The sequence below is a fragment of the Lagopus leucura genome, unplaced genomic scaffold (assembly GCF_019238085.1).
Source record: "Lagopus leucura isolate 7727_CA_CO unplaced genomic scaffold, USGS_WTPT01 Super-Scaffold_100008, whole genome shotgun sequence".
Lineage (NCBI taxonomy): Eukaryota > Metazoa > Chordata > Aves > Galliformes > Phasianidae > Lagopus > Lagopus leucura.
Genome location: NW_024962265.1, coordinates 12144549 through 12171795, shown reverse-complemented (window position 1 = coordinate 12171795; position 27247 = coordinate 12144549). Strand labels below are relative to the sequence as shown.

The window sequence follows — 27247 nt, the reverse complement described above, 5'->3', positions numbered from 1 at the left end:
AAAAGTCCCCTAAGTCCCAATTACAGAAAGCTACTTAAGTGTGCAGCACAACTTCATGAATCTTTGGTGCTGAAGGCAATTAAGTGCATGAGCACGGACAGCTGTTGTCCGTCAGCGACTGAGAACAGCACATCCATCAGAACAGAGCCCTGTGTCTGTGCATGCACAGCCAAAGAGATGGGGATACTGGAGGAAGTCGGGTGGTGCTGTGCCTGGTGTGCTATTTCCTTTGCAATATTCTATCCTGGGAAAGAGAGGGAGCTGACAGAGGATGGTAAGGCCGTGAATTTTGAATCATGCTCTTGGTGAGGCATGGAGCCATGATGATCCAGAGTTGTGGCTGCTGTTGCAGCCTCCTTCAGGCTGGCGTCTCAGTTGCTGCCCAACATAGTGAATCCAGCAGGTCGTGGGGATCCGGATCACTGTGAGACAGACCCATTCTTCGTTCAGCTTGTTTAAATGGCGGGAGAAAATTGCTTCAGTGGGGTTCGGGATAACCCTTTGTAGGCTGCACCTAACGGTCCTCGCTCATTACAAATGGGAATTTCTGCATGGAATGAGTAAGTCCATGTAGGCTGCTTTAAGAGCTCCAACTTCAGCTGCTGGGAAAGTAACTCTTTTATTTTTAGTAGGTTAAGGAGCATCATTTTTCTGCTAACCTTTTCTCTTTCAAATTCTTTTCTACAGATGCCTTCCAGAAATCTTTGGATGTTTGATATGTTACTATAGATATATAGTAAAATTCTGACAGTTTTCTTATTGCTCAGAACCTGCAGTTTCCTGCAGAGACCTTTTCTTTGCTGCAGCCACATTGCCAAGTTGTCAGAGCATTAATTAAACCAGAAGAATAAGGCATTGCGTGTCATTTCCTATACTGGATGCCTCCATGTCAGGGACACATCTCCATGGCAAGAACCTGTACATACACACAGAATAAGCCTGGCAACAGTACAAAAGCTCACACAGGCTTTTGAATGAAAAATGTGGCAGAGGAAAATATGGAATTTAAAGCAAGGTATTTCTGGGGAAGTTAAGTGTTTGCTGGATGCTTAATTCCTTAAGCACAAATGTGATGCTTTCATTTGGATACCACGTGTATTCTGGTGTTATTTTTAGTCTCCATATATTAGAGGTATTAGATACATATTGGCTTAAACCTTAACAGGTTTCTCATTTTAAAACCCCTCATTCATTACAGGTGACGAAGTGCTCCTTTGTGGGATTACAGATTCTCTGTGCAGGCACATAAAGTTATGTGGAATGAAACTTCATTCCATATAGACTACCAATAATTTGCATGTGTTTCATTTTGCTGCATGAATCAAAATGTCTTCATTTCATGTATTATACATCACCTCACAATTTTATGTACGTTTACTTCGCTGTTTAGGAGCCAGAAAATACAGCACACGTGTTGATGCTTTTCCTGCAATAAAATGCTTAAACTGTAATTGCAGTCCCCTGCTTACGAACACCACAGGCAGAGCCACAGCATTAAAGAAATGGGAGCATTTTTCATTTTCCCTCTCATTTTGGGGCTGTGCTTTTTATACTGATGGACTTTGTGACTCTTCACAAGCTGCATTTGTTCACAGCGGCCTGAGATCCAAATATCCTATAAAATTACATATGCATTTACTTATATGCATAGGGGCTGCTCTGAAAGTAATGCCTTCTACTTTGTTACATTGGCCCACGATGTCAGAGGCAGATGTTCATGATATGGCAGGAGAGGCTGAGCCTTCTCACCAATATTCCACTGCATCTTGTTGCCGTGTGACAGATGGCAGCAGAGGGGCAGTCTGACAGAATGGAGTCTGACATGGAAGTGCAGATGGAGCAAAGGTATGTCGTTGAATGCCTCGCTGACATTCAGTGGCTCTTGCTGATCTTTTATGAAGACCAACCGGTGGATTTGAGCATAGTGAGATGGTGGCTGGTGCCTTTCAGCAGCAGTGACAGTGGCATGCATGACATGCAGGCTCTTGTTTATCACTAGTGAAAATGCACAGCTGATGGTGATGACTATGTTGACAAATAGTGTTTTGTAGCTAAGAATTTGCTCTATCAAATAGAATTATTGTGGTCTTTGTTGTAGTTTCTATGGAAATAAATAGGAGGCATTACTTTTGGAGCAACCCATGTACATACATTCTTGAAAGAAAAAAAAATGTTTTGTTATGAGGACTGTAGGATAAGGAGGCAATGCCTGGAGTTTTATCCTTAAAACTCATGGGCACACAGGGATCTCCCTGTCTTCTCACTGCGTACAGAGCAATTCCTGGTTGATCACTCGCAAACACTCTCCAGGAAGGAGAAACCTTTTAATAGGTTGCACCTGGTTGTGCTACCAAGGCTGTGGCTCTGAGAAGAGGGACAGAGATAGTGTCTGTCCTTTACAGACGTAGCCATGCTCAAGGGCAGAGCACGTATGTGTTGGTGCTTCCTGGAACGTGGCTCAGCCTTTGTTCTTCCTGCAGGCGCCCAGCCTGAGTGATGCAGTCCTGCCACGCTTAGAGAGCTTGTGGCTTCTATAATGTGACAACAGCATGGGTGCAGATATGATGGCGTGGCTGCAGGTGTGGCATGGTCCTGCAGGTGGTCAGAAGCAGTGGCTATGCTGCTCACAGCTCCTCTGCAGCATATGCACCACGTTCCCCTTCTCAGCGTCTTGACTGCCACTATTTCAGATGCGTGTGCAGAAGCACTCTGGGTGCCAGTCACAGGCTTACACTTCAGCAGAGCAATTTCACACTTCTCTACCTCTGATCTGCACAAGACCATCACCCATGAGTCCCGTAAGACATCTCTCATGACACCTGGCTCACTGCTTGCCTTGCAATTGGTGCTAAGAATCAGAGACAGTGACTGAGGCTGCACGTGGAGCTGGGCAGTGAGGAGGACAAATCCCAGGGCTTGGCAGGCCTCAGGGAGACACTCTCTCACACCCAGAGTGTCAAACTTTGTACAAGTTGGGGTTGGAAAAGACCACTTAGGTCATCTAGTGCAGCCTTCACCCACCATGCCTTCTAACCCCTGTTCCTAAGTGTGATAACTACTCTTTTCTTGAACACCTCTAAGGACGGTGACTCCAGCACCTCCTTGGGCAGCCTGTCCCAATGCTCCACCGCTCTTTCTGGGGAGAAATCTTCCATAATATTCAACCTGATGCAGAAGATGCTGTGTTTCTTCAGTCTGTTCCAGGCATAGATGGTGCCCATGGTCATGGTGACCTGGAGAGCTGGCAGCACAATGACGGTGACAAGGTTGAGGGCACGGATGATGATTTGCCCAACAGGAGCCTGGTAGCCATGGTTTAGGTTTGGAGCAAGGAGGAAGTGTCTAAAAGTGGGAGCAGGGATAACCATTGGATTGTGCAGGGCACAGAGCTGGTGGAAACCACCAGAAGGATGCTGTGATCCGAAGAGTTGCCCCAAGGTGAGGAGCAGCACTGAGCCCTCCCATAGCCATGGTGATGCTCAATGCCCCGGTTCCCTCCCCTTCTCCCCTCTGCAGCATCCTCACCATCACTCAAGCAAGAATATTTCTCTTCTAAAAACTATTCTTTAAAATAATTTCTGATGAATAGCATTAATCCCCTAAGAGAAGAACACTCTAGATTGCCTAGCTGCAAACATCTTTTATTCATAAGCAGCATGCGCTGTATGTTCCCTCCCTCACTGGAGTCTCAGGCATTATTTCAGGAAGAAGAAAGCAAATCTTTAGCATCATAGGCTTTTGAACAATTAAAAAATGTATACTGAAGTGGCAACACCTCTCAGAGGCAATAACCTACTGAAATATTACAAGCCTTTATAGTCAGTGGGCATTTAAAAGACGCAATGGGCAACCAACAGAACTTTGTTGTTAAATCATTACTTTTTTGTACACCTTCAAAGCTCTCTGTGATTTTCCAAAGGATGATAAAGTACCATCCTTCTGTTATAGGTGCTGGAGAACTTTTCCTTCTCCCTGCGTGCACAAAGTGAATCCTAAATGATAAACTCTGCCAGTCTGACGGCTGCTTTTTTCTCACAAGCTGCATGCTTGTTAACTTACAGTGCCCTTAACATTCTCCCCAGTGCATCTCACTGCTCCTTCTCTTTTTATTTGCTGGGAGTCCCAAGAAAAAGCACATGAAGGATGGATGCTAAGTTTTCAAGTCAAACATGCTACTTTCCCTCTTGTTTATTTTTTAAAATGCAGGTAAAATGGAGAGCCTGAGGAGATGCAGAAGTTTACCTCATCAATTTAATACCATTTCTTCATGAAGAAATGAACCAGCAGCACAGGTGAAAAGACTGTAGAAAAACCTGCTGCTGCAGCCTAACTCAGGCCTAGTAGGGTTGGCTACTAAGCGTGTTTGGTCATTGTATGAATTAGTTCTTGTTGCTGGGATTTTAGCTTTGATTTCTCATTATAAGTTTCTGGAATGATGAGAATTAGCAGCGCTTGAGGGGCAGATCCAAAGGGTTCATCTGACTCTGGTGGTTTAGGAGGGGTTCATATATACACCTAATTTTAATGATACAAGAGCTCCCCTCTGTAGCTTGATCTTCAAATTTGACCTTTTTGCAGCTTAATTAGGGATGAATTTATAAAGATATGTCTTAATGTTTGACCCCAATCTGCTTTGTGTGCCCTGGTTCAGTTGGTCCTGTAAGAAATACAGCTTCCTGTCAGCAAAAGGAGGCGAGAGATTTGTTGAAATATCCGTTGTCAGCAGCCCAGCAGAGATGGCTCAAGCTGGGGCTCTAAATGGGGCTGACTGGAGGGCTCAGATCAGCTGCACAAAGCTGACCAAAGCTCTGGTTTTCAGCTTTGCTATTCAGCTTCCATTACTCCTGCTTTTGAACCTAGCAGTGTTTTAACAACTCTTTGTTCCCAAGGTGACATTTTTCTTCCAGCTACTGTTGTTCCATCAAGGGTAAGCCAACACTCTTGTGCCCAACAAATGCAGTAGTTACTCTTGCTGGTGAGAAAATGCTTGAGAAGGTCTCAGACAAGAGCCACCCTAATAAGTACACTGTGCCTGGGAATATCAACTCTTCTGGGCACCTGTGGACTTAGCAGTCCTGGTGTATGTGGGCTGTGCAGGGCTGAAGAGAGAACCCCACGTGAGCATTTCCAAGCTAATCCACCAGGAAAGGGCTCAACTCCGTGAGACGTGGTGAGTCATCTCCTCTTGCTAGTGGGTTCCCTCTCCCTAGGATATACATTTCCCTCATTTGCTTTCTACCACTTTCATAGTAGGTCTTACCCTCTGGGAGCCAAAAGCTAACCCAGCTAAAGATCTGGGGAGCTATTTACCTTCCCCCAAGGCAAGAAGGGCTGATGAGCACCATGACTGACAAAAGCGGAGAGGAGTTCTCTGATCTGCCTTTGAGCAAGGACAGGGGAGCAGGGTGAGGACTGGCAGAGTGTTCTTTGGTACCTACGAGCCATTGGATCAGCCTGACCACCCTTAAAACCCCATCCTGAATATATGCAGCCCCTTGTAGACTGATATTCCTTGCACTTGGCCTCTGCCACAGTTTGTGCTCTCCTGGATAGTGTCAGTAGGTGGAAATACTATTTTAAAAGTGTGACATAACTATCCTCTTATCCATGGAAAGGGGGCACTCTCTGGTCAGGCTTGGGGTATTTTCTTAAGGTGCTGTGCAGAAGCTTAGGCTGTAACAAACAGTGCTGTGCAAATGCCAAAGATATTAAACCTGCCCTTTTCATGAGCATTAAATTAATTGACAACATTTTTTTTTTTAAAATCACACTCTAATCTTTCAGAGAACAGAGCCTCTGCTTAGAGATAGTGTTCCAAGGAGAACCAGCCACCAAACGAGGCATCCTCTTGATTTATAGCTGCGGCAGCATGAATTTCATATAACATGATAATACCCTATAAAGTCTCAGAGCTCCACACTGAGTCCTGCATAGATAACCGGTTGAGCAGTACACGAAGTCAGGACACGATAATAATGTCTTTCCATCAGCATGAAATGATGCTATTTGGGATGCCACGCTTCTTGGATGTGGGAGCAGTAATCCCATTATCAGCCATCGCCAATAAGCGACACTGCTGTAGATATCCGTTTGCTAGGTGATACACAGAAGCTATTAGGAAGCCGCCTAGCCAGCATGCTGAGCTTTCACCTGCTATTTCTTTGCAGATTGCCTCTACAGATACCTGCCCATCCGCAGATATTTTTTTATCACTACAAATAAGAGGGTTCTTACTTCGTGGTGACTTGGTTATTATTTCCAGCCACTGGTTGTACTTCAGCAGTGATCGGGGCATCCCCTGTCAGGTCTTGGGGCCATCTTCTGCAGGGTGCTGGTCTCTGCTCTGAGACACCCCAGAGGCAGAAATCCAGCCCAGTGTTGTAGGTGCAAAAATGACCGCATCTCTGGTAGGGTGGGGGGGTGGCAAGGAAAAGCACTCATAAATTATTGGAGCGGTCTCTGGAACTGTAGACAAGTAACTCCCAGCTGACAGTTCCAAGCAAACAGATGAGTTTTCATCATCTTCACACCTTAGCCCAACCCTTCCCGATATGGTATACATTTTGATTGCACTATGTTATTTTACAACTTGCATGAAATATTTAGAGCTCTGAATTTATGCAGTCGTGAGACACGTCCCTGTGTGGTACATCTTACACTGAAAATACAAGAGCTGTATGATTACACACTGCAAAATTGTATTAGTGGAAGAAATGTAATTTTATTCCAGCACGTGGTTAGGAATTATTTCTATAATGAAAATAGAGGAAGAATTTCTTTAATTAGGTACAACTGCAAATGAATGAACCACTCGGGCTGCACATGCTGGGACTGCAGTTGTGCACATCCAGGCTGTTCACCTCCCCAGCCTCAGAACATAGGTTAACTCAGCAAGACAGATTGAGGGAAAGCCTTGATTCTGCTGCTCATCTCCCTGCCCATCCATACCTTATATTTATCCATACTTGCTCACTTCAGTCCTTTAGGAGCAGCCTAAGGTTCTGCTGCTGAATAACAATGTTCATTACCTGAATGGCATTTCTTGGTTGCTCAGGACACTTCACAGCCCTCAGCCCCAGGCAGCTGCGTGGAAGCACAGGGGCACACAACAGGTACAGATCAGAAAGCAAGATGGGATGTTCACCAAACCACCCCATCTATTTTTTGTTTTGGTGAAAAGTTGCTGTGAGCAGGAGCTTTCTTCGTGGCAGGTGGGCTCTTGCACTTTGCTCATTTTCCCCAAATTTCCCCACATTCACATATGCGTGAGAATCATAGAATGATAGAATGGTTTAAGTTGGAAGGGACCTCAAGGATCATCAGGTTTCAGCTAATCTGCCACAGGGAGGGTTGTCAGCTGCTAGATCAAGCACTAGATCAGGCTGCCCAGCGCTGCATCCAGTCTGGCCTTAAACACCTTCAGGGATGGGGCATCCACAGCCTCTCTGGGCAACCTGTGCCAGCATCTCACCATTCCCTCATTGAAAAATTTCCTCTGACACCTAATCTAAATCTCCTTTTTTAAAGTTTTAAACAATTCCCTCTTGTCCTATTACTATCTACCCATGTTAGAAATTGATTTTCCTCGTGTTTATAATCTCCCATTCAGTATTGGAAGGTCATAATAGGGTGTCCCTACAGCCTGCTCTTCTCCAGAATGAACAAGCCTGGCTCCTTAAGCCTATTTTCATAGGGGAGTTGCTCCAGCCTTCCAGTCATCTTTATGGCCCTCCTCTGGACCCTCTCCAACAGCTCTACATCTTTTCTGTGGGGACCCTAAGCGTGGACGCAGTACTCCAGATGGGACTTCACAAGGGCAGAGTAGGGGGAGACAATCACCTCCCTGTCCCTGCTGGCCACCCCTCTTTTTTTGCAGCCCAGGATACTGCTGGCGTTCAGGGCTGCAAGTGCACACTGCTGGCTTATGTTAAGCAAACATCAGAGAGTTGGTCTCTTACCAACTGGTCTCTTACCATTAGTTTCACAGCATCTGGTGCAGGAATCTCAGGACATAGCTCCTAGCAGCAGCTCAGTGAGGAAACAATTTCCTGGTCCACCCCAATGCTCTTAGCATCCAGAGAAGCTGATAAGCCAACATATGTAAACCAGGGAGAAGTATTTTGCAAATGAAGGAATAAATGGGTTCTGAGCTGTGCTACAAAGGCTCTTTTTGGTGTTATTTTGTTTTGTTTTTCTAACAGTACTTTAAGCCGAGCTGCTGAAGCTGAGATGAGCTGGAGGTCTATTTGTTGGTGAGTGCTCAGCCTCTAAGCTGCTTTTAGGCTGCTTATCCTCTGGCATTTCTCATCTTGCCTTGTCTCCTGCAGATGGACCCCCTGCCAGGGAGAAGCCAGAGTGCTCTGACCCCATCCTGGTGCCACGTTGGCCCATCCCCAGGTTAGGCCTCTGTCCTGCAGAGTGGCCCCCATCAGGGCCTCCCTGTTCTGAGGCCTCCTGGACACCACACGGCGGCATTCCCTTCAGCCGTGTCTCATAAGGAGCTGTGCTGCTGGGTCTGCGAGACAGCAGCAGGAGCCGCTCACCTTCTGAAGATCCTGCTGCGCTATCAGCAGTGCATGTTTTTATCCTTTTACACATCCACTTTTTCCCTGACCACAGCTGCCTTCTCTTGCTAGGCAGTAGCACTGATGCTGAGTGAATGTCCTGTTCGTTTGCAAAATGAAGGTTTCGACGTGCCAGGCAGAGGCCCCACGGCTTCTGGTGCCGCTCCTCACTGCTGTTTGCTCCTCTAAACCTTGCACTGGACACCTTCTGTGTTGACACAACGAATGCCTGTGTCACTTTTCAAGTGTCTTACTTGAAAAGATCTGCAGTTGCCAATCGTTTGAAAATACAGACGGGATCAAAGTTCTGTTTGCCACGAGTTTAATAGTTACCTCAGGGGTGTGAGGCTGGGCCCAGGGACACAAAAGCCTGTCCTGTCCCATTTGCCATACTGTGTATTTAGGTGGCATTAGCTCACGACTTCAGTCACTGCTTACAAATATTGGCCAGGGAGGTCACGATAGATGAAAATCATCAGAAAAGAGGAGATGGAGGAATCCCACAAAACTGATCCCCATCTGTGCAGAAGACACGAAAATGTCCTCTAAATTAAACAGCTTGTAGAACTGAGCATCTCCTGCAGTGTTTTTTCTCCTTTGTGACATATCAAGGGGACGATTTACATTTATCTGAGCCTAAGGATTCACTACTGTACAATTTTTGAATGCAACCTACAAAGCACTAACAAGAGGTAAAACCAAGGTCACTGTTTAACTCACAGATCAATAAATCTTTTCCATCCTTGAACTGTAACGTCAAATGTGATTGCCTAAAAATTCCTCATGCCACATACCAATATGTATCTGTTATAGTTACATATTCCTCTCAGGGCACAAAACTGCACGCACATCATCTCAACCAGACTTAGCAGCTGTATGCAAAAATTCTTTTATCTGGGGCTAGAATCGTACTCTAATTTCAACATGTGTAAATAAATAAATATGTTCTGATTCATTTTAAACATCCATGCATTTCTTATTGCTATTGCAATCATTATTCTCCAACACTTCTGTTTCTTAATCAAAATAAAATCTTTGCCTAAACTCCTTATTCACATTGACAACACAATGTTAACATCTTTGTAATTCAAATAAGCGTGATCTTCTGTAAGAAATTCAGGGGGAAAATATGCAACCTGACAGAACAGCATGAAGCTCCCCTATGAAAATCCTGTGAGGAAGTGTCTACATATCTCAGAGTAAAATCAAAGGAAGCCATTAAAAAGGAGCACATTGTCTAAAATGTGTTGAAATGAGACGTGGATTTATTCTCTCCTGAGGTAAAAACCTGTACAACTTTGGGTTTACAACCCATAAATTATCAAGTCATTTCTCGCTATTGGAATAAATAACATCTATAAGTGTCTTCATCCACACACTGAAGAGGGAGAGAGCTAAATTTACAAAACATTGAATCAGGAGGTAGGTAAGACAGCAAACAGCACAGAACCCTTGACCCTCAGGAAACACAGTGGCCAGTCAGCTGTTGTTCAGCTTTCCAAGAAGTTTCTGCCAGGGCCTCCAGACTTGGAGGAGGCATGGACGCAACCAAGGGTGCCAGACATGGTGGACCCCTCAGACCTCCAAGAGGTGGCCTGGGCAATGAACTCTTGGTTTGGCCACACTGTTGGGATGCAGTCTGGGGTGTTTTGGGGACTTTTGAATGAAAGCTCCAGCCTGACACCGTGCCACTTCTCCTCATTTCCTTCCTGATGTCCATCCTTTCTGACAGCACCTTCTATTTTGGATAAATCAACGCTCAGGAAAGGTCAGGCAAGCTGGGGCTTTCCCACCAGCTCCAAGTCTCAGTAGAGAGGTGGGTGCCCATGGAGCTGCACTAATGGATATTCACACAAGTATTTCAGAACAAGATGCTTGGGAGCCTTATCCCATGTTCCTTTCAGTTACATCCCATCATAACTTAGATTTAGATTGGATTTGAAGAAGTTTTTACATTAAGGGTGGTAAGGCACTGGAACAGGTTGCCCAGAGAGGTGGTGGATGCCCAAGGATCCTGGGACAGGGGTCCTTGGAGACATTCATCATCAGGATGGACAGGGCTCTGAGCAACCTGATCCAGCTGTAGGTGTCCCTGATCACTAGCAGGGGAGTTGGACGAGATGACCTTTAAAGCTCCCTCTGAACCCCAAAGATTCTATGTTTCTATAAGATCTTCTATGCATATTGCCCTTCAAACAAAAGTTTTAGGTTGCATTGGAAGGGCTGACGAACATCCCCGCCACCCAGCCTACAGACTGGGAATGATCTGGATCTTTCTGACTCCACACTGAGACACAGCCATAGCATCAGGTGTAAATCTGCACTGAGCACACATTCAGAACTTCCAGAATTACCTCCTGTGCTCTTGATTAATGAACTGCTGAACTGCTGATTGCATTGCTTATTTTCAGGGCAAATATCTGGAATCTGTGCCACCAGCTGCTAAGGAGGATCTGCCGAAGAAGGACATAACCAGACCTCACCCAATGGGTCGGTGCTGAGATTCCACAATGTCTTGAAATGGACAGGAGCATCAGCCAGAAAGTTTAACATGAGCACAGGCAGACAACTAGTAGGGGAAAAAGAAACTGACAAAGATAAATGTGGCAGATGAAATGTAACCAAGTGTGTTAATGCAGGGTCAGACACAGATTTAAGAAATCTCGTACTCAGGATATTAAAATTGTACTCCCTGGTGTGTACCTACCTGCACCTCTTTTCTAAACATTATTTCTGCTACATTTGCCTTGAATTAAGAAAGGGGCTTTTCATCTTAGAAGCAGTCAGAGCTGCAATTACACGAACCCAAGTTTTGCATGAAGTATTATTTTTTTCCTGCCTTAAACACACTTTGTGCTCAAAATGAACTTGTTAAATAGTCTGTCATCTCACGTTTCCTTCTCTGAAGACACAGACAACACCTGAATTGTTAATGAGATGCAGTGCAGTTTAATCTAATCAGAGTGGCAAAAATGCAATTTCAAACAAAGAACAAAGTCAGCACCTCTGATTTCTCCCACAGCCTCAAGTTCTCTGTACCAGTTCCAGTGTCACCACCCTGTATGTGAGGCCCGTTGGGAGCACCTCTGACACACATATTTACAGAGGCTGATGCTCCCTGCCACATTCCCACTCATCCATATATTTTGGTCAGTGCAAAATGGGAAGGAAAAGCTGCCATGCTGCTGCAATCCATGCCCAAGATGTGCAATCCTGCTCCAGGTGTGTAGCCCCAGTGTTTCAGCCTAAATTGTGGCTTACAGAGGTTGGATGCATCAAACAGTGAATGCTTTTGGTAGGACATGGTTGATCAATGTATGAGTGCTTCAGTGTGTCTGAAGTCATAGCCCCAAGCCCAGGCATCCTGCTTGCAGCAGGCAGCACCATGCCTCCCTCCTGCTTGCAGTGGCAAAAAGCTTTGGAACCACACATCTGAGTGCATGGTGCAGAGCTGAGCTAAATGCAATATTGTTAAAACAGATTTTGTTCCAACATATTGTGCACATAGAAGGGAAAATATTACCTATTAGTTGGATTCTATGTTCCCCTTTGTATAAAATATGACAAGCATTTTTACCTGCGCTTGCAAAATGCTTTGTCTCTGGATACAGAGTCTGTACACAGCCTCAACACTGCTGTTATTTATTACTTTTCTAAAGCACCTAGAGTTGTGAAAAGGCACTTTGCCTTTGATCCTTCGCACAGCTAGTAGCCTGTAGGAAAAATACAATTTGTCAATGGTTTCTTTTTGTGTGTCACTGTAACAGAGGGCAGAAATGAAATGCAGTGCTCCTCTGCCACCTGGGAGCACCCTCTACCCAGCAGCATGGAGGCGGCTGGGTAATGTGCTCTCAGTGGGTGAAATGAGTGAAAATGTGAAGAAATAAAGTGTTGGTTGTGTCTGGGAAGCAGCCATTAAGGGGATTTGACTGCTGACTGGTGAATAAAGATACCACTGATAGTTTCCATTACTGACCAGTGAGTTATTGCGTATGTGATCTCCAAGATACAGTTCCCTAAGAACACTGCTGTATTACATCTGTTGTTTTCTTTGTTCTTTCCCCAAAGAACCACAGAAAGGTGAACTGCTGACTTTCCCGAGCTTCCTATGGTTGCAAATGGAGCTTCAGCTCCTCAGGGCTTCAGTTTGTGCGCAGTGAAGCAAAGAGCTGCAGCGGTTTCAGATAGAGCTGTCTCCCACCTGCCTGCCAGAGGTTACTGCCGCTCTAATAGTGTAAGCAGAATGAAATGTGTGCCCCAGTCAGCTCGAGCTGAGGCACAAGAGTGGAGCAGCAAAGAGGCGGGTGCTGAATTGCTTCTGCTTCAGACTTTGGAGGGAAGTTGGAGCATTGGTGTGTGGACGGATGGGGCAGAGCCACTGCAGGTGCCTCTGTCAGGTTTGTGTCAGCAGCTCTGGTAGAGCCCGGAGGAAATTTTTACACTTCTTGCCACAAGATTATGTCTTGTTTCCCAATAATCTACAGAACAGGGAGAAACAGAGCGTTGTACGCATGCAATTATCCACACAAAAAGTCACGTTTTCTGAGCCTGGTGTTAATTTCATTAGAGAAGGGGCTTGGCTTTAGCAAACACAGACTGATACTAAATCAAACAGAGGGATCTAGCTTAAAAGCTACCATTGTACTCCAAGGACTCTTAGCAGCAAAGACTGGCAGAGTGGAAGCAGTGCAGTGACCGAGCCCTGTGCTTGGTGTTCTGTCCTCGTTGCATTTGCTGAATGTCAGAAATCATACACTGGAAAGTCGGCATTTTTTGTGTGGGGGAAGATAATAGACAATAATAGATAATGGACAGTAGGGTGCTATGGGCCATAGCAACATAGATGGGCATGGTCCTTATGACTCATGTGGAGAAGAACTCTCCTCAGGAGTGGGAGTAATAATCTACAACAAACTATTGTACCCAGTGAATGTCGCAAATGTCTCCATGTCTGTGTTCACTCCACACAGCCGTGATTTCTCTAAATGCACGATGTCACATAATTCTGCAGTAAATGCACTACCTTAACTTCCCTGCAAGAGGTTCACTTGAGCTGTTCATTTTTCTCCCTCCTCCCCCTGCCCAGGACCCGGTGACGCTATCTCCACTTCCACAAGAAATGACAGCAGCATTCTGCTCCTTGGAACAATGTTCTGCTTTATCTCCAGGAGACAACAGTAGGTGGTTTGCTTTTTGGCATTTCTGCCTCTTTTTGTTACTTTTCTAGGCTATTTGCCAAGGAAAAAAGAATCCTGCACTTTGCATTTCTACATCTTCTTCCAGTTGAGGCTCTCAGAACACTGGACAAACATCCTTTGATTTCATGCCAGGCTGCTGATGGCCAACAGGGCTGCCTGGGGCCTGCAGAGCACACACTCCCATACCTTCTCCTGGGATGGCTGGGAGGCAGAGGTGGCCCGAGGTACAGGCGGGTCTGTGAGGAACAGGTGGGTCTGTGAGGTTTGCCTGCAAAGCACAAAGCTGGGCCTGGCGTGAGGAGGGTGGCACAGCCTGCGGCAGGGAGGGAGAGCCTGCCTGGAAACCTGGGATTTCCAGCACTGCCATCAGCATGTGTGCACAGCTCACAGAGATAACACCCATCCTGTTATCTCCTCGGAAGGATGAGTGAGGGGAAGGCTGAGGAATTAGACAGATTATAGGGATGCCAGGTGTTGCTAGGCATTGTGCCCCAAGCCCCTTCCATCAGCTGATAAAGGCTCTGGTCCCTCTGGAGGCAGACGCTGGTGGCACAGGCTCTTGTATCCCATGTCTTTCCAGACAGGATTCTGAAGAGAAAAACGACTAAATCTGAGAACTACTTCTAAACAGCTGAAGTGTTAGGAGGGACGATCATGGTTACAGCAGCCAACATGACAGTACAGTCACATGAGCCAGGGCAGAATGACATCAAGCTTTGCCTCAGGTCACTCAGGCTCCCTTTTCCCAAGGGGCAGGAAGCACAGGTTTTGGAGCACTGATATTTTGTCAGGAAAAACTCCTCCATTCACCTCACCTGGAAGCTGAGAGATGCCTCAGATTCTTCTCTCATTGCCTTGAAGACCCTAAATGGATCTGAAAGCCCACTGGGTGTTTTCATTCATGTTCTTTGTGTACGGATGTTCCTGGGTACAGTTTGGTCAGATGCTTCCTTCTCATTGGGCCTTGTGCTTTAATGCAGAGACTCTACACACACTCATAGGTACTTGTGTGTTTTTATTGTAGAAGGAATTACCATGGAAAAAAGCAATCTGGGACTGGCACATCGATTTGCAGAAGTTCCTAAGAGAGCACACGAGCAGTGGGGCAGAACTGGAGACACTGAGGTCCCCTGTGCAGGGCTGGGGCATCCTGGGGGTTTCAGATGAATTCTGAGGAAGAAGAAGAAATGTCCCGGTCAGTAAACACAAGTAAACCTTTGCATGTACAAACTAGTATTTGTTCAGTCTTCATGAACACCCATCAGAAATCTTCAAACATGCTGTAAGTCCATACATGGTGACCCAGCAAGATGTTTTAATTTGTAGGTTTCTCAGATTCATCCCCTCCTCTCCATGGCAGCCCTCCGAAAGCCTACTCAGTTTTAGGAACCTGGCACCTTTTCACACCGTTGTGCATCATCTCATACGAGAGCAAGGAGGACTCATGTCTGCTGGCGATGTCACTCTCTGTGGAGTGCTTCTACTACCGTGCAGTGAGCTCACAGAAGTTGGTTTATTCAGCTTACTGAAGCGAGAGGTGATAGGAAACTTGATAGATCATGTGCCTTCAGAGGGACATTTCCTCTGCCTTGACTTGAATCTAATACCTAAATTGGTGGAACAGAGTCCAACAAAGAGAAGGGAAATACAATTGTATGAAAAATGAAAATATTTTATTTGGGTCAAGTGGTTTTAAAAATGCCATTACATCATGCTGAATAAAGAGCAATGGATTTTCTGGCACTGGAAATCTTCAAGACCTTGTAAAATGAGGTTATGCCTTGGCTGAAAGGTTTGAGCTGCAAAAAACTTCCCTGGTGGAGCCCTATGATCCATGGCATGAGACACTGAGATGATGCCAGAAGCACCTTTGGGCTTAAAAGCTGGTAAAGTAGACTCATGGTTTTACTGGGATCATATAATAGTGTTTACTGTAAAGGGAGCTTAATACCTAACTTAATAAAGTTGTGGGCCAGTTGATATGATCAATGTAGGGACATTGAGATGTGGAGGGACCAACCTCCCTAAGAAAAGCAAGGGGCAGGGATAGGAGCCCAATACTTTCCTCCCAGTGACCAGACTGTTCCTCAGCTGTAGAATGATCCCTCTTGACGAAGAAAATCCTATGGTCTCATTTCTACTTCTTATTATACAACAGATTCTTGTTGACAACCACTCTAAGCAATCTCTCTGTGACCTTCTTACAGGGAGCTGGGAGGAATATTTGACTCATAAGTGATGAATTTTAGACTTCTAGTGAAGGATTTGGAATAATAAAAAAATATCTGCTTATTGTATAATATTCTGGCTTATCTTAATGCTTTGCTGCTAATACAAATTAAAACCTTTTTTAAAATTAACCACCAAGTCTGATTTTTTAAGTCTTATTTTGATTGAAAAAATCATTTTGTGGGTCAAAACTGAAGTGGAGATACCATTCCTAACATCTTAACTGCATTCATGTTGACATTGAGTTCAGGCCCCATATTTTACAGTATTGCCATATATATTGGATATGGCTCACTCTGAAAAACAAGAAATCTGACAATTTACAAGTAAGTGAAAGCAGTGCAATTCTGACAAGATTTTTTTCCACAAGTGAAGAGTGCCAGGAAGAAAAAAGACATTAGCACCCAATTTCTTTCTATTCCCATTTGTTCACCCCCATTTCAGTCTCCTCACTTCCCATGTGTTATTACACCTGCGTATTGTGACCTTTGGGCATGGACTCACGTGTGCCTGGTTTGCAGAGGTGCCTGAAGCTGTGACAGAGGTGGCTTTTTGCCCGGTAGTCCCATTCATAGGTCAGGCTCATTGAGCTCATTGATGGGGGTGCTCAGCTGCCCCAAGTTCCTCAGCCATCCTGTGGGGATGTACCCCAGCCCAAATAGTATTTTGTAGCTCTGCTGCCTTTATCTCATCTCATCAACAAAAGATGCTCTTTAACCAAAACTGAGACTGTTTTTGGTGCATGAATGCAGTAACGCAATCACTGAGGGCATCCATCACATTAACTCCTCTCCAGTTGTCCTGCTCACACTGGCTCAGTGTGCTGAAAAAAACGAATGAGAGCACTTGATGGTTCTGGTGACCAGGTCCCACATAAGGAGCAGAGGTTTGACATCTTGATGCATATCCCATGCAGTCCTGCAGGTCAGGGAGCATGGAGGTGATGGGCAGCGGGATGCAACCTGCACCCAAACTGCTGCCTGGGAGCACTCTACTCCTGCACCACCCTATCACTGGGACTGCCTACTTATTCTCTGGTTTTCCGTAAATCTGTGGGCATTTTAAATGGCTTTGATGCAAATCATAGTTTATATTTTGCTTGGATTGTATTTGCACCTGCAGCCTAGAAAGTTTTGTGGTCGACACTTGGCAAACAAAGTTCATTCTTGCAGTGCGTCTGTGGGCTCACAAACTGCAGTGGTGTCTCCTAGATAAAAGTGTTGGATGTTGGATTTCCATGCACAGCTACACTGACATTTAACCATGTGCACTGTGTATTTTAGATAAGTTTTAAATGCAGAAGTGATAAGAGCAAATCCTCAAAACCAACAGTATTGGGTGTTTCCAGGTCTTTGCAAGTTTGGTGATCATTTGATAAAGCAGAAGGAGTATCTTTTATGGACTTCCTTAGGATTTACTGCTTTCCTTTGCAAAGCAAACGGTTAAATTTGACCTGCTCTGTTAGCCATGTGTACCTTGGGCCTTTGGGGTTATTCAGGTTAGAAGAGAAAAGCAGAGACATAAATCAGGTTGTAAAATGGACTGAGGGTTTCTTTTGTGGCCACTGACATTTAAAAAATTCTTCAGATAAAGACTACCCACGATAAATATTTGCAAGTTAATGAAAGCCTTGGAAACTTCAGTAACACATGTAAATATCCAGCATTTCTTCACAGAAATCCAGATCAGCAAACATACAGTAGGAAACAATAGCCATGAATGTTTGTTGAAGGAGATGCCTCTTCATATAAAACACGTTTATTTAATGTACACTGAAAATCAGATTTCCAAAGCAAGATTGAACATTAGAATTGTAAATAACGAGAGTCAAGTTGAATTTCCTTAAATATATTTAGGTAAGCTCCTCATGCATTGTTAATAAGGCACATTGGTTCAGTGGATCAGACACAGAAAGAAGGATATTCCTGTGCTTGTGTTGCACCCAAAATAATTCATTAAAAGAAAATACACCAACGTTAGGAATATATAAAAACAAGACTTGTAATGACTGCTGTGTATTTGCCTTCAGAAATTTTTATTTTTCTGCATAATAGATACTCAGAATAATCCCAAGCTCACAATCCCTCACAGTATCTTGTTTTCTAAGCATGGGCGTAGTTTATTTGCTGTAGGAGATTTAAATCTTTAATTTCATATAAATAAATAAAATGCGTAAGGTGTGGAAGCATAAAGGCTTCCTACACTTCTAAAGTATTCACACTTAAATTGTGTTATTAATCCAAACAATAGAAAGCTGTTAATCCTAGTTGCCTAAGGTTTTTTTAATCTCATTCTTTATTTAATGACTATAAGATCAATAATAAATTTAAGGGCTTAGACACACCTACTCGATAACGTCAACACTGTTGGTAAAGAAATGCCTTTTTGAAAAAGAAAACCCTTTTAATATTCTCTTTTATATTCATACCTCATTAAAGTTAATAAGCAATGAAGAAATACAAGTTTAAGACCATTTGAATGAAACTCACTATGAGAGAATAAAATGTGCAGTTAAATATTCTATTTTCAGACAAAATCATGAGATGTCAGTTTACAGAAGATGCATATTGTGCCAGCACCCGGGAAAACAGCGCAGCCAAATAGCTGCTATTGTTCATACCCTAGAAAAATGAAAATCTCGTAATAACATAGGCATGGAAGTTGACTGTAATTTCACATTTAGGCCTTTGTTTAGAAATGGCTTGGGCTCTACTTAAGAGCAAAGTTCATGCAAGTGGCGAGGCAAGGCTGCATTATTACGCAGCTATGACCAGCAGTGTGCACAAAAAAGGAATTCATCCCAAGGGGTTACGTGGCATGGCCAAGTCCAAAGCTCCAGGCTCCTCTGGTAAGTCACTGTGGCAGTGCCTGCATAAATAGGAGAAAATGAGGAGACTTCATGAACAGAAGACTTTGTTTTGAAAGAAGGGACAAGATCAATTAGCTACTAATTACTTCTAATGCTTCTGTCCAGCGTTCATGAGGCAGATGCACTGAGGCCCAACTTCACTGAAGCTTCAACACTTCTGACGGAAGAGAAGGGTTTGGGTTTTGGTTTTGGCACTGTTGGATTCATCCTCCCACTTGAGTTCCCTGATACAGGGACCCTTGGGGTGATTGGGGAAGAACTTCCCAGACTGTTTTGATGGTTTAATCCAAGAATCATGGAACCATGGAATCGGTTTAGTTTGAAGGGGCCATTAAAGATCAACTGATTCAACCCCCCTGCAATGATCAGGGACACCTACAGCTACAGCAGGTGCTCATAGCCCTGCCCAGCCTGATCTTGAATTCTCCAAGGACAGGGCATCCACAACCTCTCTGGGCAACCTGTTCCATTGCCTCATCACTCTTACTGTAAAATACTTCTTCCTTACATCCAATCTAAATCTGCCCTCTTCTGATTTGAAACCATTTCTCCTTGTCCTGTCACAACCAACCCGACTGAAGACTGTGGTCCCTTCTTTCTTACAGTCTCCCTATGGATAATGAAAGGCCACTCTCAGGTCTCCCCAGAGACTTTTCTTCTCCAGGCTGAACAACTCCAGCTCCCAACTGTCCTTGTAGGGGAAGTGTTCCATCTCTTGGATCAGTGGTTCACAATTTTCCTGCCTATACTTGAGACAAGAGGAGTGGGATGAGACACAGAGCCAGTGGCTCAATCTGGCTGCATGCATTTGCTGAACACGTCGCATTTCCCATGTCCAGAGGAGTCGCTGCTGCACAGCCAGGCTCAGCCCTGTGCTCCATAAGGTCGGGAACAAGCGCTGTGGGGCCAGCCGGCCCAAGGGAACCACTGCCTCCAGTAACACAACAGTACTTCTTCAAAGAAAAGTGCTTGTGAACAGATCATCAACTGTATCAGCTACAAGGCTTTCTTCTGCACATCCATCACATCATGCTCCTTCAGCAATCAGTACTCCTTTCTTCAGCAAAACCTTCCAAGCAGCAAAAAGAGCAGGTCAGCTCTCTGAGTCTGCCCAATGGCCAGGAGGAGAGGCACACAGCAAGACAGCTGCTTGCTTGGATGAGTGCAAAGGAAAAGCATTTGGTGGAAAGCTCTCACTTTGAAAATTCCACCTGACCATCTTTATTAGCATTAAAAAAAAAAAAACAAAAACAACGATGCCTCAACTTGTTGTTCTTAAATGTTACATGCTGTACCACAGTGAACAAGTGCCACTTGCAGCCTAGTGGTCTCTGCCATTCTAAGCCAATCATGAAGAAACCTTGGGCAGTCATAGAAAGTTGTTTTTAAAAGCTGGAGTGTTGTATCAGGACTTTCCACACAGCAGTGACAAGTGTTCTTCTATGTTCTCCCATGAAAACTTTTCCAGATACAGAGAGCTCTGACAGAACTCCTTATTGCTGAGTGTTGCTGAACTATTCCTGAGCCTATCCTGACCCTTGCAAAGGGACTGCTTGTGGCCCTACTAATAAAGCAGCTTCTCTGCCGTTAGCTTTGCCATTCTGCTTTTGGGGTGCAAGCTCTCTCTCTGAATGAAGTGAGCTTAAGAAATTTAAGAAAATCGCTTTTCTTAAAGAGACTGTACTATTATGAACAATAATAATATTTTAATCTTGTGTCATCAGGAGAAGGATGAATGGGAAATATTGGCCAAAGGCATTGCATGAATGCCTTATCTTCAGTAGGCAGGTACCACACTGACCCAGTGCAGGGGACAGAATCCCCTGAGGGGATTTGCTGAAGGGCTCAAGAGCTCCATGCAAGGGACATTTTGGAGGCGTTTTGGGAGAACTGGGCTCATGGTGTTTCTTTTCCTTCCTTTCCTCTGGAGCACAGGGGTTGGGCACAGCCTTGGCTTACCTGAAAGTTTATTCAGCAAGGGTGTCCCTGCTGTTGTAGGAACGTGTAATTGTAATGTTGCAGTTCTTGCAATGCTCCTCATCCCCATGTTTTGTTGATGGGCACCACTATTCTAGATGAAAATGAACCTGAAACTTACAGGGCAGTTTTCGGAAGCACTCTTTGATGACGAGGGTTCAGGAAGGCAGGGATCATGGCTGGTCTATGTATCAGTCACACTGCTGCCGGTGGCTGGAGGACCCAGATAGCCATTTGTGTCCTGTCCCCTTCAGTATTAGCACTCCGGGGTCTCTCCACAGACTGGGCACAGGCTGTGACCTTCAAAGAAGAGGTGAGATGTCTGCAGGAACAGTAAAAACAAAGGAGAAAGGACAGAGAGAGAAAGGTGCTAAGGTACAGAAGTGGAGGAGGGAGGTGATTAAGGCAGAACATGAGGCTTCCAAGCAGAGACCTTGCCTTGCCCACATTGCTTTGCTGAGTTTCCCCTTTGCTTGTAAGCAACAAACACAGCTTTTAGTGCCCAGCTGCACTGACAATACTGTCTACTAAACCATTGGAAACAAAGAAAAAAAGCCTACAATTCATCACCACAGGGCATATCCAAACCCCAACAACTTCAGTGAGATTTCCAGAGAAATCCCCTGGCTGATTAGATACTCCCATGCTCCCAAACTTACTTAGAGAGTTATCTCTTGGAGGAAAAATAAATGAAGGCATTGCTGGCAGCTGGGGAGCACTCTGGCAGTGGTGGGAGGCAATCGCCCCTTCCCCTGCCACTTCCTTCATTATGAAATAATGGGGCTGGCTGTGCCTGCAGACCCCGAGCTCTGTGGATGGCGAGTGGGCACTTAGTGGGAGAGGTGGGGGGGTGGGAAAGCATGGGGCAAACATTCCCCCAGGGCAGTTCTGGAGGGAGCCTGAACAGCTTATGCCTGTTTGAGATTCTGGCGTGAGCAAATTATGTTAGTCCATCACTTCTATTAGCACTAAAATTTATGAAGGAGGCACAAATGTTAAAAAAAATATATATCCAAAACAAACAAATGCCCGAAGCTGAAAAATAAATAAAGGAGCTAAAAGGGAAAAGTCGGAGCCAGACTGACGAGCAGCTCTGTTTCCAAGGCAGTGGCCTGGGACAGCCGCCAGCTGGAGCTGGATGCCCCCTGCACCGCTGTGCCTCTGCGTCTTCACGGGGAGTCTGTCCCCGTGCTTCCCCCATCCAGGACAATGCGGGACACGGCCTCGCTCCATCCCCACCAAAGACTGAGAAGGAAAACTGCAGCGAAGTTCTGACGGTGGTGTTGAGCTCAGCTTGGTGCACAGCCAGTGGCAGAGACAGCTCGGACAGATGGTGAGGATGTCCCCAGGGCCCCACGCGGGCTCCCATCAGCGGCGTGGAGATGGGCCAGCCTGGCAGGCTGCACCAATGAAGGGCAGCTGCCATGTGGCTCACGCCTCTGCGGAGGGAACCTTTCCCTCTGGCACTAACACGGATCCAGGAGGGAGCCCCTGGCCCGTGCCAGTTCTGCACTTGACAAAATGCTGGCAGGTACGCTCTGCTTTCCACTTGCATCATGTCACTGGTGCTTGCCTGCGCTGTCCTGGACACCAGTTGGCATCCAGCAGCAGTGTGGCACACACCTTACAGACTGGTAGGTCTGCTCCTGTCTCCTCATACTGCAGTCCCTCTGCTAGCCCTGCTCAATTAAAAATGTACATTTGTATGAATTATTCCTCTTGCCAGCATTTCGTGTCCAGCTGCTCATTCCCCCTGCAGTCCGCCCTGTGTTCGCTCCTCTTCCTGAGGTGTGGGGCCTGGGCACACCTCCCTGGGGGCTGAACTGCTCTCCTGGGAACCTGCCCTCCCTGTGGGCCCTCACACTGCCCCTCCTGACCTGAAGAACTCTGTGTATGTGTGGGAAGAACGTCTAAGGACAAACCAACTGGGCGCACATCTATCACGGACAGGGCTGGGGCAGGGAGAGGGGCAGAGGCAGAGAGAGGGGCAGGGACTAGGGAGGAGGGCTAGGGGCAAAAGGAAGAGAGCTGGGCTGTGTGCACACGGACTGGGCTGTAGGACGGGGACTGGGGATGCTGGACAGGGATAGAGGCAGAGAGACACAGGTTGGAGAAGCGGGACGGGGGCACAGGGACTCAGGTGCCGGGGCGGCAACTGGGGCAGGATCGGCGGCAGGAGCAGAGCAGGGACCCGAGAGCAGCGCCAGGGGCCGGAGCGGGGACCCGGAGGCAGGGACGGGCGACAGACAAAGGGCAGCGACAGCGCTGGGTCGGCAGCCCACGGCTCCGCAGAGGCATCACCGCACCCCGGCGCGCAGAGCGAGGAGCGGGAGGAGCGGGCGGCGGCGGCGGAGGAGGAGAAAGAGGTGGAGGAGGAGGAGGGACCTTCCCCTCCCTCCCACCCCGACACCGGGGGAAATAAATTATTCCCAACCCTCGCGCTCCCGGCTCCGAGCCCCGCACCCCGGCAGCGGTAGACGGGGACGGCGGAGCCGCTCGGGGCAACGCAGCCTTCTGCGGGCGCGGAAGGGCCGCGGTCGCCCTTACCTCGCTCCGCTCCTCTCCGCGCCGCTCCGCGCTCCCCGAACTTCCGCGGGCTCGGCGGGGGGCAGCGCCCGCCCCGTCCCGCCCCGTCCCGTCCGTCCCGCCCTGCGTCCCGTCCCGTCCCGTCGCGTCTCGTCCCGTCCCGCGGGGAGCGGAGAGGAGCGGAGCGGCGCGGCGGCCCCGCCGTGCCCTGGATGCCCCAGCGGCGCCGGCGGCAGCAGCATGGAGCGGCGGCGGGGCGTCCCCGGGGGCTGGCCCTGCCTGCTGGCCGCGCTGGGAGCCCTGCTGGCGGCGGGACGTGCGGCCACCCCCCGAGCCCGCTTCTCGCCCTTCTTCTTCCTCTGCACCCACCACGGCGAGCTGGAGGGGGACGGCGAGCAGGGCGAGGTGCTCATCGCCCTCCACATCGCCGGCAACCCCGCCGCCTACGTGCCCGGCCAGGAGTACCACGGTAAGTGGCGGCCGCGCGTTGAAAGCTTGCGAGCATCCCCCGGGGGACACCCGCGGCGTCCGCAGCTCCCTCCGTCCTCCGGTCTGCGTAGCCGGCGGCGGATCCCGACGCTCCGAAGTTGGTGCCCGTCCGTCCCCGCTTCGGGAGCCGAGGAACGCGTCCCGATGGGGTGCGCGGTGCCGCCCGCGATGCCCGGAGTTGGCCGTGCCCGGGGGATGCGGAAGCCGCGCTCACAGGTGGCGGCGGGGGGGAGGGGGAGAGAGGGTCGGGCGGGTAACGCCGCGACAGCCGCTCTCTGTGGGCACCCCGAGGTGAGGAGAAACGACAGAGCCCCACCGCCGCCTCTTCGTAAGGCAAACTTTCGGGTGAGGAACGTTTCTAATTCATGGCCGCTTCAAGGTGTACTGGCGGATCCTTCTCCCCTCTTTGCGTCCGCTCGAGGTTTTGCGATGCTACGTAATAAGCGCTGATTTGTAATAAACAATAAAAAGCCAGAAAAAAAAGTAAATATTTATTGAAAGCGTCCTGCTCAGAGTTAAGACACCTTAGGCGGTCCCTGGCTATGGATGGAGTCGAACTGCTGCCTTTGATGCGTTCCGACTTAGAATTTAAGTTTAAAGCAAATCAGAGAATCTTGGAGGGATGCGGATGTTCTGATGGATTTCGTTCCTATTGTAAGGACGGGAGAACGAACGTCACACACCCCTCACCGGATTAGGAGCGCTGAAGTGTTTGTGTAGCCTTTAACAACGCAGTTCTTACAAAATCCATATGAAACTTTTTATAAAAGTGTCGCTATCTTTTTTTTTTAACGATTCCCGTACGTAAATTCCGTGACCGTCGCGCTCGGTTTCCCCTCAGAGCCCCGTATCCTCTCTCGGACCGATCGCACTGCATCCAACCCGCCCGCCCCCGACTCGAGAGCGAAAAAAAACAAAACAGTCCCGAATTTCCCTCAGCTTTAAGCTCTGCATTTTTCATACCGCGGCTCAGAGGCTTAAGCGACAGAACCGCGCTGCGCCGGGAGACAAGCCGAAGCCCGGCGCGGGGGAACGGCCCCATCCTGGGCACGCAGAGCTCGGGCTGAACTTGGCGCTAATGCTTTCGTGCATCACAATGTGTGGGTATACCCTGCCCTGAGCCCGCCCTGCTCACAGCCTGTCATGGGAGCTTGTTTTGTCATCCCGTGCATTGATGGAACACTTGGCTGTGCCAAAACAAAGGCAGAGGCAGTGCCCGCTGGCTCCGTGCGGCGCGGTGATGCACCCTTGAGCAAGCACACCTATTCCGGTAGATACTTTGAAACGTCTCGTCTGAATATCTCGAAACAATTATCGGTGTTAAAAGTAGCACCAATAAAATAAATGAAATTATAACCCGAAAAAACAATCCGGCGTAATCTGGGCTGTTTGTCATGCAGCGTAATGTTACTGGCAAATCCCACTCTGCACTGCTTCAGCATTTACTGTTCGAAACACCAGGCTTTAAAGGCAGACTTGTGAGGTGGAGTTGCGAACGCAGTAAGGGAGCACAGGACAAAGGGAGATGTACAGATGTGCAATGGAAACCCACCTGTGCAGAGAGCACATTCCGAGCACAGGATCCAGCAGGGCTGTTCTGCACTGGCTGCTTCTTCCCTCGGTAACAGCAGAACCCACGAGCACCGAATTCAGAGATGAGTGAATTGGGTGAAACCTTATCTCAAGGGCTGGAGAAGAAGAAATACCAAACGCAAATCAGCTCACAGCGTTCTGTTAATGTGTTTGCACACAGAGCTGTGACACTGGCTCACATCCGTCTGCCCAGCAGTCCCTCGTGCTGCCCTGTGCCCATGAGAGGAAAGCTCCCCGTGGGGACATGTGGGCATCGGCTGAGAACGGAGCTTCTCCAAGCTGCTTCTCTGGCACGCTGGCTCCAGCACTTCACTTCCCTGTGACACTGAACCTCATAAGTAAAGTGAGGACAATGGTATTCCCTACTTTGCATTGGTAAATTGGATACTTTGGGATTTAGCACTTCACCCCTAACCCCTAAAACTGCTCCCAGTTTGGCCCTCTTCCCGCGGTCACTAAATATTTAAACACACACTGACTGAATGGGAACAGAACTATGCTGCACATAAATATGCTCTTTACATACAGGGCCAATTTGAAATTGGTAAACAGTTTTATTGCTTTCGACAGCCTTTTATACTTTGAATTGGCTTTTTTCCCCCAAATCTAATTAAGTGCTTGAGCTGGTGAAGCACTTATGCACTTGCTCAAATCCAAACTGACAAACTGTGCACTTGTTTAACTCAGGCACCTGCTCAGCTCCCTTCCAGCCAAGTGGTGTTGGTGTGCTCAGATCTGGGCTGCATCAGGGCTTGCTCATAGTTCTGAAGTGATCCCACTTTCTCCCCGGCTTCCCACTGCAATCTACAGAGCAGAATGCCATTCCTTTAAGAAAATAATAATAATAATAATAATTACAAGTCCAAAATCTTCCTGCAAGTTTCTTTTTTGTGTGTGTGTTTCTTTTCAATCTGTGCTCAGTTTTGGTTACTCACACCAATTTGCCCTCGGTGCTGTGAGCGCATCCCACAGTTTGCAGGCAGATTTGTGCCTTGGAAATACACAAAGGAAACACATGCAGAAGGATCAGCCTGACTGAACACTGAATCCTCACTGCCCTCCATCACAGATAACTTAAAATAAACGTTCATATTGGTAGGGTTTAAAACAGTGCAAAGAGATCCTTCACACAGTATTTTTCCTTATCTCTCTCTCAAAAAGAAAGGTTTTGCTGTCACTGCAAACAGGGCAGAAAACAAGCTTTTTTTCTCAAGGCTTCTTATTTAGATCTTTTAGGAACAACTTTGAACTCTTTTCCCATGATTGATGTCAACACTCATAATTCTAGCCTTAAAATAGTTTTCTTTAATGAGACTTCAGTTCCTATTTCACTCTCCATTGTTCCTTTTTTTTTTTTCCAGAACTGATTAACCTTCAGTCCCCAAATGTTATCAGTTCCCATCAATGGCTGTTACTATTCTTGGACACACTGTATATTGTGTGGAACCACTGCTTTGATAGGTTGCAAAAAAAGAAAAGAAGTTTTCAACTATTTTGAGTGGTAATTACACACTCGTCCAGCACTGATAAGAAATTGTTTAAAGTGTAGCCAAGTGCACCTTTGTTACTTAGCCCTGTATTTAAGAAATACAGGTTGTGACTCAATGCCTGTTTTCATTGGGAGTATCGTTATTCCTGGTACCAGCTTGGTCTGGTGGGTATCTGCATGGTAAAATCTGACTGTTCAGACTAGGAAAAAATAAAAAGCATGTGTTGGAATCTGAGATGAGGGAGGGGGTGAGAGCAAATAACAGGAGAGTAAAAGTGATGCTGCTTGAGGAACAGAGAAATAGGATTGTCAG

At 46.9% G+C, this 27247-nt stretch overlaps 1 protein-coding gene and 1 long non-coding RNA gene across 3 annotated transcripts in view; one reads left to right on the top strand and one right to left on the bottom strand.

Annotated features, from left to right (window-relative positions):
• Nucleotides 1-17736: 17736 nt before the first annotated feature.
• LOC122180778 lies at nucleotides 17737-23458 on the bottom strand. 2 transcript variants are annotated; one of them, XR_006179225.1, is made up of 3 exons: nucleotides 23385-23458; nucleotides 20959-21159; nucleotides 17737-18859 (listed from the first exon to the last, which is right to left on the bottom strand). It is a non-coding gene; the product is annotated as an uncharacterized LOC122180778 (long non-coding RNA). The 2 variants fall into 2 exon arrangements; XR_006179224.1 differs by having other exon boundaries at nucleotides 20959-21137; nucleotides 23385-23452.
• A 145-nt stretch (nucleotides 23459-23603) lies between these two features.
• RELN (reelin) overlaps nucleotides 23604-27247 on the top strand; it is a 270856-nt gene continuing 267212 nt past the window's right edge. The window contains exon 1 of the mRNA XM_042872293.1: nucleotides 23604-23832. Coding sequence (XP_042728227.1) covers nucleotides 23604-23832 — 229 coding nt within the window. The remainder of the gene's footprint in view (nucleotides 23833-27247) is intronic.